Here is a 16,119-nt window from a genome sequence, read left to right as displayed (position 1 = left end):
TGACTCTCACACGAAACTCGCGATTCTGTTTTGAATCAAACAGTATGAGAGTTATTTGATGTTTTTATAATATTAGTACTTCTCTACAATTCAAAGTCAGGTCATTGAAATCAATTCACCTAATCTTTTTATTAGTCTACCGCTAACTTCTCACGTAATCTTCTTTTGGATACATCTAAAAAGGTAACACTACAGACAAGAACTCCATTCCAAAAAGGAGGAAAACCCCACACTCACCAAAAGAGTGAGTAGCAGCCATCATAGACAGGATAGTAAACAGAAGATTTCTCTTCCCGCAAGGTACGCTCTATGTTGCAACCTAGTTATCCAATCCTTAACAAACCCCTTCCCGATTGAATAAACAATATTGTAACATTGATGAGGTAGAAACTAGGAACACCCTTTTCAGAGACCACATCCATATCTTTTTATTTACAACTCAGAAGTGCGGTAAGATATTATAAATGTTTTAAGATCCCAAGCCATGAGCATGCGGTACGTAGAGCTAGGCTAAAAGCTCAACAAACATATTAGTTGACATACCAACAAAATCTGTTAAACCCTTTTCATTCTTATCAAAACCCCAAAGCTAGGTCTTACCGGTTCACCAGCGGGTCTATTGACAGAACTATGGCACTCGGCTTTTGTTCTTTTTCAAAGGGTGAGCTTTGCTGTATCCTTCAACCCTTGTAAGTTGTACCCAAAAGAATAAATGCACTAGCACTACTATATGCTGTAAAGATCACAGATGAAAAGGCATGCCATTGTGATTAAAGATTAAAAGCACAAGTAACCTTTTTACTCATGTTTTCAGAAGCTACTTCCGCCATGCATTCAAAACGGCAAGGACCAGTAGATAGTATAAAAATAGTAGGAAAAGATAAAGGAATGGTGAGGAACCTACCTTGACTTAATTGCTCTGTGATTACCAATTACAACCTAAATTCCCAAAAGGAAACGGAAAAATTAAGAGGCGAAAAAAGGCAGCTGCTTTTTTCTCCATTTTCTAAGGAACTGACGACAAGATTCAAGAGCAGGAGGAAGCAACGAAAACTCATCCCCTGTAGCTAGATTGATCCACTGTGTATGGAGGTTGATAAGTGGATAGAGTGGCATTTCCATAATCATACATGCCGTAGCTAGACTGTCCTACATAAGCAGTGCTGGATCGGTAGCCGGGTGGACCCAAATTGTCAACAGGGAGTGAGTAATGCTGTTGGGTCATCCCAGCAGGGCTTTGAGTGTGGGCAGCTCCATAGGTTGCAGCATAAGGATTAGCAGTAGCTGAGGCATCATATACAGTCTGACTGGGATAGTTGAATGCGCTTGAAAATCTGGCATTGGGACTAGGCTGCAGAGAAGGTGCCAGGTTCCTGCGACTGGAAGACGAGGATGGATGCGGATGGAATTTGGCTGATTTGGATGGACGGGAAGAACCCGCTCCTCCAGCACGGATGCTGCGCTTCTTAGGTTTACCAGCTGTTGCACTCTTCTTCCTTTCAGCCTTTGTTTTCTCCAACTGTGTAACCCGCTTCCTCAAATTATCGAGGTTGAATTCTGATTCCAGCTTGTGATCTTCTACGCATTTGATTATGGCCTTAATTGTATTCAACTCCAAAGTGGTTGAATCATCCTGAAAAGTGAGATAGGCTTAAGAAAGTTGCTGAAGGCATAATCAGAGGAGAACTTTAAAACAGCCTATAGAACAGAATTCAATAGGTAAAGATCCAGACCGTAGCAGCCTGATTGTTATTTCCCTTCTTCGACGTTATAGCAGCATTCTTCTTGTAGTTCCGAAGACAGGACTTGAGCAGGTCGACTGGAGGAAACCTTTCAGTCAAACCAGATTCTGAAGCAAAATAAACAGCTTCTACCTCTTTGCCATTTTTTACTAGTTCATCTATTATATCTGCATATAATTCTTTCTTTCATCAGTCCTCCAAAACATGCATGCTTTTGTGAAATGTTTTCAATATACTAATCAAAATTCACAAATCTAATCAAACTCTGCTATCTCCATTACTTATAGGGTTAAAAGTATAACAAATATCGTGTTAGTAAATAATAATAATAATAATAAAGACCTGTATAGTCACATCTAATTATGATCAATGTCATCATGTTACAAGTTCCATTCCATCAACCCACTATATAACATGCAAATCCAACATTATATGAGAAGTATATACACTTACCAAATAAATAAATCAGTCACACTCTAACTGCAGCAACAATGTATCATTAGCAAGTACAAATAAATAAACAATCCTCAAACAAAATGCTAAGACACAATTAGAGAAAGAACAGCACACGAACCTATCATCTTATCACCGAATTCCAACATGGCAGCAAGCTTAGCCATGTCCCTTCTGGACGCAAACTCCATAACGAACTTCCTCAAATAGTCATCATCGAACATAGACCTCAGTCCAAAACACACCACCATCTGCAGAAACATCACCACCTCCGCAGCACCAACAGTTCCATTCTCCGATTCCTCGTCCATCTGCCTCTTCCACAGCTCCACCAGCCGCACCGCCCTCTCCACAATCCGCCGAGAAAACTCCGGACGCTTTGCTCCGGCACCAGATTCCGGAAACAGAGCCTGAATCAGGATCCCGCAGGCCCATCTCTTATCGGTGACGCCAGACTTAGCCAGCTTGCAATTCAGGAATTCTTCGACGGCGTCGAGGACCAGCCTTGGGGGGTCCACGGCCTCGGATATGGAGGCGGATATCTCCGCCCTGAGGGATGCGGATTCCTTGCGCTTGGAGACGATGAAGCGGAGGAGGGCGGAGGAGTCCATCTTGCGAGAGAGGCATTTGAGGGTGGTGGAGAGGTCGGGGTTGGCGGGGAGGGGCTTGCGGAGGTCGGAGAGGGCGGCGTCGGTCTGGTCACGGATTAGGGCAGCGGCGGCGGACTCGCGCTCGGGGATGGAGGAGTCACGGTGGCGTAGTTCTTCGAGGGTTTGGTGGGAGCGGGATTGGAGAGATTGGAGCTTGGAATCGAGGGATTGGGATTTTTGGTGGAGGGAGGTGTCGAGGGAGGTGAAGCGGTGTGAGAGGGCGGCGAAGAGGTTGGTGCAGGTGGTGAGTATAGCCTTGTGGGATTCCAGGTCCTCGAAGAATTTCTGTACCCTTGCTGAGCTTGTTTCCGCCATTGTTGGAACCTGATTTCAGATGTGCATAACGACAACGGAAACCCTCAAAAAAACCACTCACCGCCAATGTTTGTTTGAAAACAAATTAGGAAATGAATAATGGAAGGGATTTTTTTTTTCTTAGTTGGTCTGAACTCTCAACTCCGAAAAAGAGCAGAAACTCATCCCATACGCCCAATGCTAAAATCTAATCTAAGGGTTATGCTACTGGGAGAAAGGGTATTTTACTATTTTCTTCTCACATGCTGAAATGTGTTGGAAGCAGGAGAAGGAAACACTTGGAGCGTGACTTTTTTGGCATAGAATGACATGAAATGCGGGTCAATTGTGGTTTTTTTAATTGAAATTAACTTTTTATATAATACGATGATTAGTTATTATTAGAGTTTTTTTTTTCAGATATAAATTTTGAAAAGATGAAAGAAAGCTCTGCTACGATTCCACCCAAGAAGAAGATTTAAAGAAATGAAGCACAAAAAGAGTCAAGACGGAAGGATGTCGACCTCAATCAACCCAACGATTGTATGAACATCGTAGTGCAAGACCAACATGTTGTTGAGAACTCGGCAAAGATCTCTTATAAGGACTCCCTATTGACGACACCTTACCTCAATCCGAAAGGAGAAAAGATGAATATAGACGATATCAAAAAAGATACTCCAAATCATGAGGATCGTTGTTACATGGATATGAAAAAGGAGGATCCTGGTGAAAAATCTTATGATCCTTGTCCTGCTATTCCAATGTTAAAAGAGTTTGATGAATGGTGCAAGTTTTCACCCAATTGATTATTAAAGTCCTTAGCATGGATTTGGTTTTCATAGAACAATATCAATTACACAATATCAATATAATTGATATGAATTGTGATTATTTTTTTGTTCATTTTTCGGATGGAGTACTATTTGTACACACTTATAAAAGAATCTTAGATAATTGTTGAACACTATTTCATTGTACAAAGATGGAGCTATTCTTTCTGAATTCTCCAAATAAAGTCAAATTGCATAGAAAATGTCTGAATATGTTATTAATCTTAAAAGTGATAATGATCGCTAGCTTAATGTGGTAAGTACATGCAAGTATTTTTAATATCATGTTGATATATGTGATTTAGGTTATGAAAATATTCTAAGTGAACTCTTATACATGTCTTTGTGTAGGATTATGTGGAAGACTGTGTTGATAGCCTTTAATACAAAACACCAGCTAAAAGAATTGCCGACAATTTAAAGTGTGGTTCGATTGTTGCCAATCAGATTGATGAAGAATGCCAGCTTTCAACCAATAGGTTCACCCGAAAGGGAGAGAAAAAACAAAAGTCTCAGAATATGTTCACCCGAAAGGGAGAGAGAAAACAAAAGTCTCAGACATCTGATGTTGATAATTATTAACTACAGTTTAGAAAGTTATTTAATATTCGTAGTAAATGTTTAACCATGGACCATATGTTTTGGAAGACGTTCTATGTTTGGGGATCACAAGACTTACATATGTGCAATGATATTCAGAAAGAGATGTATCATCGTGAATATATTTTAAATGAGGCTTATATTATATGAGTATGATTTATATTATGTTATGGTATATGAAAATATGTCTTAAACATAATCCATGTTGAGTAATACCTTAAAAATTTGAACGCATACAGAAATTGATTATATATCTTATTTTTCACGTGATGGATTATATGTTACTACAAATTTGACATTATATGAAATACAACAGACAACCTAAATAGGAGTTTCTAATTGATAAGGACTATTGATATAGTTAAATTATCAAAAATATAATTATACTTTAGAGTTGATTTCTCATCTATTTCTTTTGAATATAAAGTATATGACAAAGAGATTGCATTTTCAAACCGTAATGGGTAAAAGTAATATTTTAAAAAAATCTAAACATTGTTCAAGATTATAAGTTATTATGTTGCTGACTAATTATGATAGCAGCCCCAACAAAAACTTTCAACATGTTTGCATATTTCTATGACAAGGTTAAAATATTCAAATATGAATTGGAATAGATATGATACATCTTTAAGATGAAAGAAAAATTTGTCTGCCATAAAAAAAGGTTGTCAAATAGCTGAATTCATTGAGTTAACTAAAATTGATTCAAAAAGATAACATAAATATCGTTAGTAGTAGAGGGGACTAAAGTTTATTTTCTTTCATGAGAAAGATTTGGTATGTATTAGGGTACAGACAATGACATGGATGAGGTGGAAAGCAGAATCTTTTGGTACTAAAATGGTTTATTACTATGGATAAATAGAAATAGAGAAAATATACATTAACATCTATTCCAAATAATAAACTTAGCTTTGAAACGGACGTAGTTAACCCAATCAAGTTAATAATATTAAAAATTAATAAATAGTTCAACCAAATATTCATAAAAAGATGCCTTTCTAACATAACATGATTCTCAATGACTAAAATAAAGTCGATAGATTCTTATATCGATTAAGTAAAATACTTCTTTTTTGCAATTATAATGTTAAAAGATCCTAAATATGATGCAGGTTATTAAAAGATAATTAATTCTACAGATTTTGATTTGTGTAGAGAGAAGCTAAAAGACATAAAAGTCAACTTCATTCTTTATCCATGTTTAATTATCGTGCTGAAAGCAATTATAATAATTCAAATTGCTAGATAAATGGAATAGAAAATTATTAGTTTTCGAATGAGGATGCAATTTATGAAAAAGAAATAGTGAATTCGAGATTAAAGAAAAATTCATGTAGTGATGATATTTTTAAATTGGTATATATTTTTTATGAATATAAAGCAATTTGTTAGTGACTTTGCATTTTTTTACATGTAATAGAAAAATGTATTGTAACAAAAAAATCTAAACAAGGTTCAAGAATATGGGCTACTATGTTACTGATTAATTATGGTAGCAGTCCCAATAAAAACTTTTAACATGTTTCTATGACAAGATCAAAATAATTAGATATGTATTGAAATAGATACAATACATCTTTGAGATGAAAGAAAAGTTTGAATGGCATAAGTAAAAAAAATGGTCACATAGTTTAATTCGTTGATTTTACAAAGTTGATTAAAAAAGTTAACATAAATATAGTTAGTAGCATAGGAAGAGCTAAAGTTGTATTTTCTGTCTTGAGAAAGCTTTAGTATTTTCTCAAGAATATATCACTGGAAGCGTAAAATTTGTCTAAATTATTGGGGTACAGACAATCGCATTAACGAGGTGGAAAGTAGAATCTTTTGGAACTGAAATGGTTTATTACTATGGATAAATAAAGATGGAGAAAATATACATTAACATCTACCCTAAATTGGAAAGAGAAGTTAGATGAAATTAGTTTTGAATCGAGATGGGGTAACCCAATCAAGTTAATAATATAGAAAATTCATAGACAATGCAACCAAATGTCCATAAAAAGATGCCTTTCTAACATAATATGATCCTCATTGAGTAAGATAAAGTTGATGGATCCTTAAACGGATCAAGTAAAAAATTCCTCCTCGACAATTACAATGTTGAAACAGCCCATATATGATTTTTAAAGACAGTTCAATAGATTTCACGAATAATTAGAAACGAAAAAGCAAGGGATCTAAAGGCATAGAAAAATTGGATAAAGTTGAATACAATAATATATCTACTAATTGCTCGACTAAGTGACAAGAAATATAAAGAAATTTTTTTTAGGTAGATTATGGGTACAGTTTTCATAGGTTATACGCATAAACCCTAAAAGCTTTATAATTAAAGTAAAAATATTTCAGAATGAGGGTCAAACCAGGGATAAATCACTTGCAATAAGGATAGTCATTTTAATGCCTTAATTTTTGAAACTTTCAAATGGCAGTCGATCATAACCGATCAAGTTGAGACAGAAAAAACAGTTAGCTGACAAAGACGAATCATTATGTATTATAGCCGATGATACTTAAGCATTGGCTTTAACATACACTACCACCCATAAACCCAATTTTGTGTTTATGTTGTTCACATGAATTTCGAATAGCATTCATTGGGTTTCTAATTGTTTATGATCATTATCAATGAAGAGATGATTCATTAAAAGATTTCTCCACCCTAATACAATATGTTTTTTAATGCAAGTATCGTTAATGCTAAAGTGAAAGTGTGGTCAAAGAAGACGGCTTATTGGGCGACGACACTGTAAAGTGTTTAATATGAAAATAGAGTGGTTTCAGCAGTCAACGCAGCTACATTTAGAGCACCTGGAAAGATAGGGATATTTTTCAAGAAATATCAAATTAAATTTTAGTTATATTTTTTTATGGTTACATTCCAAAACACTAAAGGAAGATATCATGATGTGGATGACAAGCAAATTAAATTTCTGACAGAATTTATGATAAGAAATAACTAAAAATAATGGACAATAACGAAAAAAGTCCATTCTTAATTTTTTTTTGTCAAACGACACTCTATAATATGACTTAATAGGAATTTCTCCACCTATACAATACATGGATTATACCTACATAAAAAAGGATCTTACTAAGTTTTATGGAGTAGGGTAAATAATATTAAATAGACATAATATCAATAAAAACGGCAACCAAATCAATAATCACTATCATATATTTCCAGTGATCTAAGCACGAACCCACAAAAATATTATTAAGGAATATATATTGAAACTCATTACTTTTACCAAGAGTTTGTAGTCAATGTTCATCAAATTTTAGTTTTTTCGAAGGGAATATACAGAAATAGGAGTAAAATCATTATGACATACCATATATATACACACATTAGTCAAAAAGCTTTTATACTTTTCTAAGTATTCAAATATAAGAAAATGAAAGCTGATTTTGCTGGTTTTATTTATACATATAATTAATCTTTCGTGTCTTTAGTCAACTTAAAACACATTCCACAAAAGTGTACAAGGATGAGCAATTACCTACCATTATATGTAATTTTTCAGAGACAATACATCCGATCTATTAAACAATTATTTTTATAACTTTATAAGTTAAAAGTGACAACTAATAATTATTTAAAAAAGTCACAATTATATAGGGAGAATAAGCAAATGGCAATGTGTATTAGAAAATATCACATGTATTTACTTAAAACAAATGACATAATTTGTTAAGTGTAACACAAATTAGGCACTCACAAAAAAAATTCTTAATAAGCAATAACAATATGTTAATAAATGTACAATACCCCTTATTCTTAATACGCAATAAAGATTTAGTTGGAAGCTAAATCATGTTAACATAATCATGTCTTAGTTAAATGTGTAAACCAGATGTTATATCATATCACTTAACATGTTTTATGTTTTAGGTTAAAAGATATATAAACAGAGCATCAAAAGATTGTAACAAAAGCAAAGCCATGAGCATTTGAAGATCACCGTATAGATGTTATGCAAGTATCAATGCTTATTAATATAGACCAATCAACTACAATGTAAAAAAAAAGAATACATGTATTATGAAATAGTCTAAACCCTTCAAAACAAATATAGGAGTGCATGAAATACACCTCCTAACATTGAGTATATAAACGAGATCCAATCCAATGGACACAAGTACAAAACATAAACACTCATCTACTTAGAAATTTCACTAAAAAATTTACAAACTGCATTTCACAAATGAGTGACATTTTTCCAAAAAAAATTTCGTTACCATATCTTGGTGATAACTTAGTATGGAAGATCTTAACTAAGGCTGATCTCAAGACGGTTGGAAGATACAGGACACTCAAAAAGTCTTGGAATTTTAGGCTTAACATACCATACTTTGTGAAGCGAAACTAGACTGAACAAAAGGGTCAAAACACCAATGTCATTGTTGGTGTTAGATTGGATACATTGCATTTGTATACATTTTTCTAAAACAATGAAAAGTGATTATAAAAGAGTATAAATGGAAAAATACCTGTTCGAAGCAAACACAAGTGGCATTAGATATCAAAATTTCTTATTGAAGTTTAGAATTCGTTTTCGTCTTCTGAGCAGCATCCATGCTCAAATAAACACTCAACAATACCAACAGCCATAAAAAAAATAATCAAAATTACTATTATGAGCATCATAGAAGAGATAAATAAAATTAAGAAAAATAAACATTCATAAAAAAGAGAAAACAACCTGTCCAACATGAATACAAGTAGCATTAGTCCTCCACAAATCTGATATAAAACCATAATTTCTTTTCATCTTCTAAGATGCATTCTTCAACAACGGTGAAAACAATATCATCAAAAATATTTTTCACCCGAACAAACACACCAATGCACACAAGAAAAAACTAACACCACCATAAATTAGGTTTAAAATAGCTGAAGCTTAATCAGATCACAATTTCACCAATGCAGCTACTAATATTACAACAATTTTTTGAGTAGTTATTTTTACAAACAACAAATTGTTACCATCAACTTATATCAGGATCAGTTATGTCAAAATGGTGACTAGTATATTGTGTTCTATAATATATTAACAATAATCAAGACTAAAAAGTAAATTAATGAGGAGATCAAACATCACCTCAATTAAGTTTTGGTGATCTTTTTCTCCACCACTTTTTATGCTTGGCAAATTTGATCAATTTGGAACACATAATTAAAATCAAATATTATCAAACCATAATAGACATACAAAAGTTAATGCTTATTACAATTGTAATATGAAAATGTAGATCCCAAAAGATTTTCAAGCTGATTACTGAATCATACCTGATGCATGCAAGCTTCACCCAAAAGCTATGTTCAAGCCAGTCTTGAGCAATTTTTTCCAACATCTTTGGTGATATCACATTCATCAATACATGATTGATTCTGAAATATCAATGTAGAAGGGAAGAAAAGGATATCTTCAAAGTTATCATAATTACAAGTATCTTCACCTATATGTTATAGGAAGAGTTTCCAGTGAGCCAGTGTACAATATTAGAAGAGCAGTATACCACGCACAAATAAGTTTTCAATGTTATATTTGTCCTTTTGTGAGGTGTTGAATGACCATATTAGCCTTCGAAATAGCTTCCAAATTACTCGATTGGTCAACTAAATTAAGGAGTTACTAATCCATATTCATTAGAATTTAATCTCCCCTATTCTCCTCTACTGCCTGCCTCTACCGCGTTGCAACTGTGAAGCGTTGTTGTGATCCCCCTACTCCAGCTGCTTCGGGGTTCTTGGCATTCTCCTTCCCATCTATTTCAACTTTCAACATCTTGCAATAATAGTTTTGCTCTATATTTTTTATTGTTGGTTCCTGTTGTCGATGCACTTCTTTTGATTCCCACTTCAACCCTAGCTTCTTTGTGCTTCTGACCCTGCTGCATTGTGCCTTTGAGTTGTGGCGACCCATGACCCCCTTCTTCTACTTTGTGCTTATACATATCTGCATCGAGCTGCTACAGTTCTATAGTTTATTTTTTTAATATTATTGCCATTATGTTCGAGCTAGTCAGTTTCACAATTGATGCAATTTTTTATTTTAAATTATTGTTGGGCCAATTACAAGTTTACAGTGTCATAACTAAGAATTTATGTAGCTGTTAGTAGGTTGGTAAATAAGTTAAGGAGAAACAGTAAATATTCCTTTAGCAAAGGAATACAATCACAGCTGTAAATTGATTCCAACTTGTTGCATGATCAATTTTGCCTCATTTCTTGATTGTATTTGAGGACTAATTTTTTTGATAATTCTAAATTTACAATTAAAAAGAAAAGAAAAAAGGAAGAAGAATGGAAAGAACACCTAACAATATAAAGATTTAAAAGATATTTTTCTGAAAAGCTCAACACTAAGACAAAGTTGTGCCATCCCCTCTTTATTAGAATTCTGTTTTGTGGACTATTCTTTGTGACCCTGTTGCTTCAACAGTTTCACCTCAGCTCCTCGAGGTAAGTTGATGCACATAATCTGTCGTGCCGGTGTGCCTCATAGTTCAAGTAATGTTTAGTTGGGTTGGCGTTGTCGTTATGGTGATCCAAAAACCCTTAGCGGATTCATCTCCTTCGTCCGATATACTGTGATTTGCTCTGGCTCTCCCGTTGTGTTGGCTTGCGCATCATTCTCTCTTGTGCTGCTGTACGAGTGTTAATTTGGTGACATTTTTGACTGAACTGCTGCTTTGCATTGCCACAGAAAGCAACTCACCTCCTTGGACAAAATCGACATCTTCAATGTTTAAACACTCCACAATGAAAGAATCGGTTGCATTTTCTCCGTACACTTTTTTGGGTTCATGTCCACAACAAACATGTTTCCCCCAATCTAAACCCTTTCATATATTAGATTTAGCGGCACTTACGCGGTAGACATGGTAGGTGGGAATTAATTTTGATTAAATATATTGGAGATAAAGATAGTTTTAGTAGCTGATATGATATACTACAGACATAGCTATGATCCACTAGAAGAAATGAGGAGATATGTTTACTCTTATCTTTTATCACAATTTATGATAAATGGTTGACATTTGTTAAAATGTCAAAATGTCTTTTTTATAATCTAATTGAACTTTTTGTTATTGGGGTGATACATGACATAAAGAAAATATATGAATTAAAGAGTTGACACCTAAGTGAGTTTCATGCATTGTTGTTCTCTTTTTGTGTGCAAATGTATTTTAAAATTATTATATAGTATAGGAAAGTTATCCCGTATACCGACGTGAATGTGCGGAATATGGTATTCATTATACGACCAAGTAGGTTATTTTAAATTTGTCCATTAGTGAAGGGCAAATAGTCCAAAATAACCTCAAGCATTCTATTAAAATTACATTAAGGACCAGCTGTGAAAGCAAAGTTGGAGTGGAGCTTGTTAATTAGCATAGCTAGCGTGAGTTCCGAAGCTTTGGACCTGAGCCAGTTTAGAAAAAACCTATATGATTGTTGTAAGAAATAGTTTTGCAACAGAGAAGTCAGATCGAAGGTAAAATGGGGTGAGAGAGTGGATGTGGTGGTCCAGTGTTGGGTTGTTCAGCTCCGAAGGAGTGCGTTCATTTTGTGTTGAAGGAGGAATGATGTATTTTAGTGAAGACCAAAGTGGGATGCTGGTGAAGGATAAGGTCAGTAAGTTCTTGCCTATACGATGTTCAATGTGATTTAGATTTTGGTAAGATTTTGCCTATGCTCGGTGGGTATTATGGGGGGAGGGGCACATCGGTTTGGAACAATGTATGTCGATGCATTAAGTTTTTGCTTAACAACGTAGATGATTGTGTAGGTTTGATGGTGTAGATGGGTCTAACCAATAATGAAAGAATATAAATTTGTATAGTAATTTTATTGCGTAGCCTAAGGGTGCTGTGATTGTGGAGAGTTTATTTGTATGGAATATCGAGTTATTTTGGGAGTTAGTTTAGTAAGGTACTTTGTGATGTGATTTTTGAGGAAGATGATTATTAGTGTAAGTATAGCATGTTTTAATTTGGAGTGTTGGTGGTGGCGTCACGTTCATGGTCTGTCCGTGTTCTTCTTTTCGGGTGTAACTAATATTCTGTTTGCTCGATTTGCTACAGTATTGCTGAATGGTTTTGCGAAATACAGAGTCTCGGGAGAAGTTGGGGCATCAGAGGTAGGGCGAAAAATTTTTTTAATGTCTTCTTGTAGCAGAACGATCCACAAATTGGATGCAGAGGATGAAGAGAATTTTAACGCCTCCGAGGATAGCAAAAATTGTGATGCAACGGTATGAGTGGCTTTGGAGTATAATTTAGTAGGTTGTATAGTAATTGTAATTTAAGATCTTTAGCGGTAACCATAATTAGTTAGCTTGTCTCTGTGCAGGAGACGCCGGTGGATACAGGGATGGAGGCAGATGTAGAGGAGTTGGAGGGAGAATCACCGGATGAACGACACGGTGAGCAAAATGGCAGTGTTGAACATGTAACGCTTAGTCGTGCACAGATATTAGAGATGAAGTTTGCTAACCCAGATGAGGCGTGTCATTTCTATGAGCAATACAATCGAGCAAAGGGTTTTTGCCATGCGACAAGGGATGAAAATGAAGAATAAGAAGGGTGAAATTGTTCGCTACACGTACCTGTGCAATAGAGAAGGGTTTAGACATAGAAAATGGCTTCAGATGCAAGATCGAAAGAGGGAGCACAAGGTTTTAACCTAGTTCCGTTCACAAATAGAGATATGTATAATGTGGTTAGGCGGCAACGGACGGCGATGTGAATGCCGCATTACGGTATTTCAATTCTTGTGCAAGGGCAGATGTGAACATGTCTTGGCGATACCAGGTTGGGGATGAGCAACAAATGTGTGATTTGTTTTGGAGTGACGGGTGTAGTCAACATGATTACAAAATATTTGGTGATGTATTGGCATTTGATGCAATGTATGGGCGAAAAAAGTACAATCTTTCGGTGATTGTGTTTTCCGGGGTGAACCACCATAACTAAACATGTGTCTTCGGTGCAGCCATGGTGTCTTCTAAAACACAAGCGGCATATGTGTAGGTGTTGGGAAGGTTTTTGGAGTGCATGGGAGGGAAAGCACCTAAGGCAATTATCACTGATGGGGATAGAGCAATGCAGCTTACCATTCAGGAAGTGTTTCCAGAAACTTATCACATGCTTTGTGCATGACACCTACAGAAAAATGCAACCGTGAATGCGTGTAAGCCTCACTTCACAACTCTGCTTAGAAATTGCATGCTTGCCGATGTTGAGGTTGAGGAGTTTGAGAGGCAATGGCAGGCAATGATAGTTGAATGTGGGGTGTGAAAAGTAGAGTGGGTAAAGGATTTATATGCTAAGAAGATGTCATGGGCAATAGCTTACATACACGGATGCTTTTATGCTGGGCTGAGGACAACATCTCGATGTGAGTCACTGCATGCAAAAATGGGGAGGTTTATGGAGAGGCGATACGGACTATTAGTGTTTGTGACGAACTTCCAACGGTGTGTTGATTTTCTAAGGGATAATGAGGAAGAGCTTGACTTTAGGTCATTGTATGGGAGCCCTTGCTCCAAACTCAGTTTTCAGAGCTAGAGAAGTCAGGTGCACTGAACTACACGAAGAAAATATTTCTGCATTTTAAAAATGCCTTGAAGTGAAGCGTGCGGATTACTATTGTAGAGTGCAACAAATTGGACGATTTGACAGTTTATGTGACACAGAAGTATCGTAGGCCATAATGCCGGTGGACTGTTGCCCACCATTTTCGAGAGGATTCCTTTTTTTGTAGTTGCCTGAGGTTTGAGTCGTTCGGACTACCTTGTGTGCACATACTTGTGGTGTTGGTGCAGTTGGACATAGGTTGTCTTCCGGAAAGCATAGTGTTGGAACGCTGGTCGAAGACTGTCAAAGTTGAGCTGGAGGGGTCTTCTCCCATGAACAAAGAGGGGGATGTGAATGCAGTATACAAGGTCCAAGTGAGTGCTTTCCTGCAGCATTGTAAGCGGTTGGCAAGAGTTGCGTGTATGTGAGAGAATGATTTCAAGAGTTATTTGGAGAAGATAGTTGAAGAAACCGCTTTCTTGGAAATGAAGAATGGCATTGGGACTGCCGGCAGGTACAGCATTGATGGTGCCGATGAAGAAGCACGCTATCCCGTTGTGGTTCGAACGAAGGGAACTGGGCGTGCTCAAGAGCCTTTTGGGTGTCGAGGAAGAAAGAGGCACAAGTGCAGCACCTGTGGTGTAGTTGATCATCACCAAACTCGTTGCTCGAGTGGTCCACCAAGTCAGCCAACATGTAGCCAAGACCCGACAGAAGATATTGTACCCCACAGTGAATCACAAAGCCATGCCCTGATACGTACAGTGACTAACGTTTCTAGTTGGAAAAGTTTGTGTTTATGATGTGCTATATGGATGTCAAATATTTTTCTGGGAAAACCAGTTCAATATACTAAGTAGAGTTTTTTGAATGATTAAATAACCTTGTGGGACTCACTGTGTGGCATACACAAATCTACAGTATGAGTATTGGTTTGAATTGGCAGATCCCTCTTTATTAATGGATTGATTGGTGGGTCCGTTAATTAAGTAGATGATAATGATCCATTTCATATGCATGCATTAACATTGACATAAAATGGAGAATTTTATCCTAATTTTTGTGTGGTTCGTAGGTGACTGGCGATGAAGACCAAAGCCAGAGAGGTAGCAAGACCGTGTGTGTGATTGCAACCCCATTGACCGATAATTAAAGTCCAGAAGGTGGAGTTCATGTTGTTGGGAACTACACCTTAGTGGAATGTTTGTCTAGTAATTAGCTAATTTTGCTTGTGTATTGATCCATATGTTTGTGGTTGCGGTAAGTTATGTGCTTGAATGGGATAGAATAGCTAATGAAAAAATTTTCTATGTATTCAGTTTTACTATGATTTATCAACATTTAGCAAAACAAATGACCATAACTTGTTTGTTTGCCAAAACAGCTTCCATGAATACCCTACAATATAAAATTGACATTCTCATTATGTGTTACGTCCTTATTGTTAGCTGCTTAATGCATTATATTGTTGCTGATATGTGTAGTTTTCAACTAGAGAGTTGATGGGTGAAAGAATACTGAAACCATAAAACTTTTTTACTAAATTGAAGCTCCAAATGGCTTTAGCTATATAAAGGAAGAATTGACATCATTAACTTTTTGTTTAGTTAGAATAAATTTTCGTTTCTAACCAAGGAACATTAACCCATCAACAAGGCTAATCATAAAATACATATGTAAATTTGATATCCATCAAAGATTTCACTAGTTAGATAAAACAAGTTAAAAGATAGATAGTCAATTGGGCAGTGTTGTTGAAACTAGGACAATTTCTGATGTCAGGTAACCAAACAAACCAAATAAATAAAAATAGGAGTTTGCGGCAAAAAGAGTCTCACTGTTATAACTCCAATCGGTAATTAGATGTAGTCTCACATGAGATGTTGATAATTGTTCCACAGCTGGAATGAATTACATGGGTTCCCTAAGTAAGGCAACTAAAATTAGGCC

At 35.8% G+C, this 16,119-nt stretch overlaps 1 protein-coding gene across 1 annotated transcript; it reads right to left on the bottom strand.

Annotated features, from left to right (window-relative positions):
- Positions 1–749: 749 nt before the first annotated feature.
- LOC107478689 (FRIGIDA-like protein 4a) lies at positions 750–3,471 on the bottom strand. The gene is made up of 3 exons (XM_016098823.3): positions 2,317–3,471; positions 1,734–1,909; positions 750–1,633 (listed from the first exon to the last, which is right to left on the bottom strand). Exons 1-3 carry the CDS (start codon positions 3,158–3,160, stop codon positions 1,055–1,057), a joined length of 1,599 nt encoding a protein of 532 aa, XP_015954309.1. The 5' UTR covers positions 3,161–3,471; the 3' UTR covers positions 750–1,054.
- Positions 3,472–16,119: the final 12,648 nt, after the last annotated feature.

Source organism: Arachis duranensis, chromosome 3, assembly GCF_000817695.3.
Source record: "Arachis duranensis cultivar V14167 chromosome 3, aradu.V14167.gnm2.J7QH, whole genome shotgun sequence".
In the NCBI taxonomy this organism is placed as follows: domain Eukaryota; kingdom Viridiplantae; phylum Streptophyta; class Magnoliopsida; order Fabales; family Fabaceae; genus Arachis; species Arachis duranensis.
Note: the sequence above shows the minus strand (reverse complement) of the source record. Positions and strands in the feature narration are given on the sequence as shown.

Coding starts and splice junctions, on each gene's coding strand:
- LOC107478689 (XM_016098823.3), bottom strand. CDS start 3,160: ATGGCGGAAACAAGCTCAGCAAGGGTACAGAAATTCTTCGAGGACCTG. Junction 1,910..2,316: donor ATTCGGTGATAAGATGATAG/GTTCGTGTGCTG, acceptor AATTATATGCAG/ATATAATAGATGAACTAGTA. Junction 1,634..1,733: donor ATAACAATCAGGCTGCTACG/GTCTGGATCTTT, acceptor CTCACTTTTCAG/GATGATTCAACCACTTTGGA.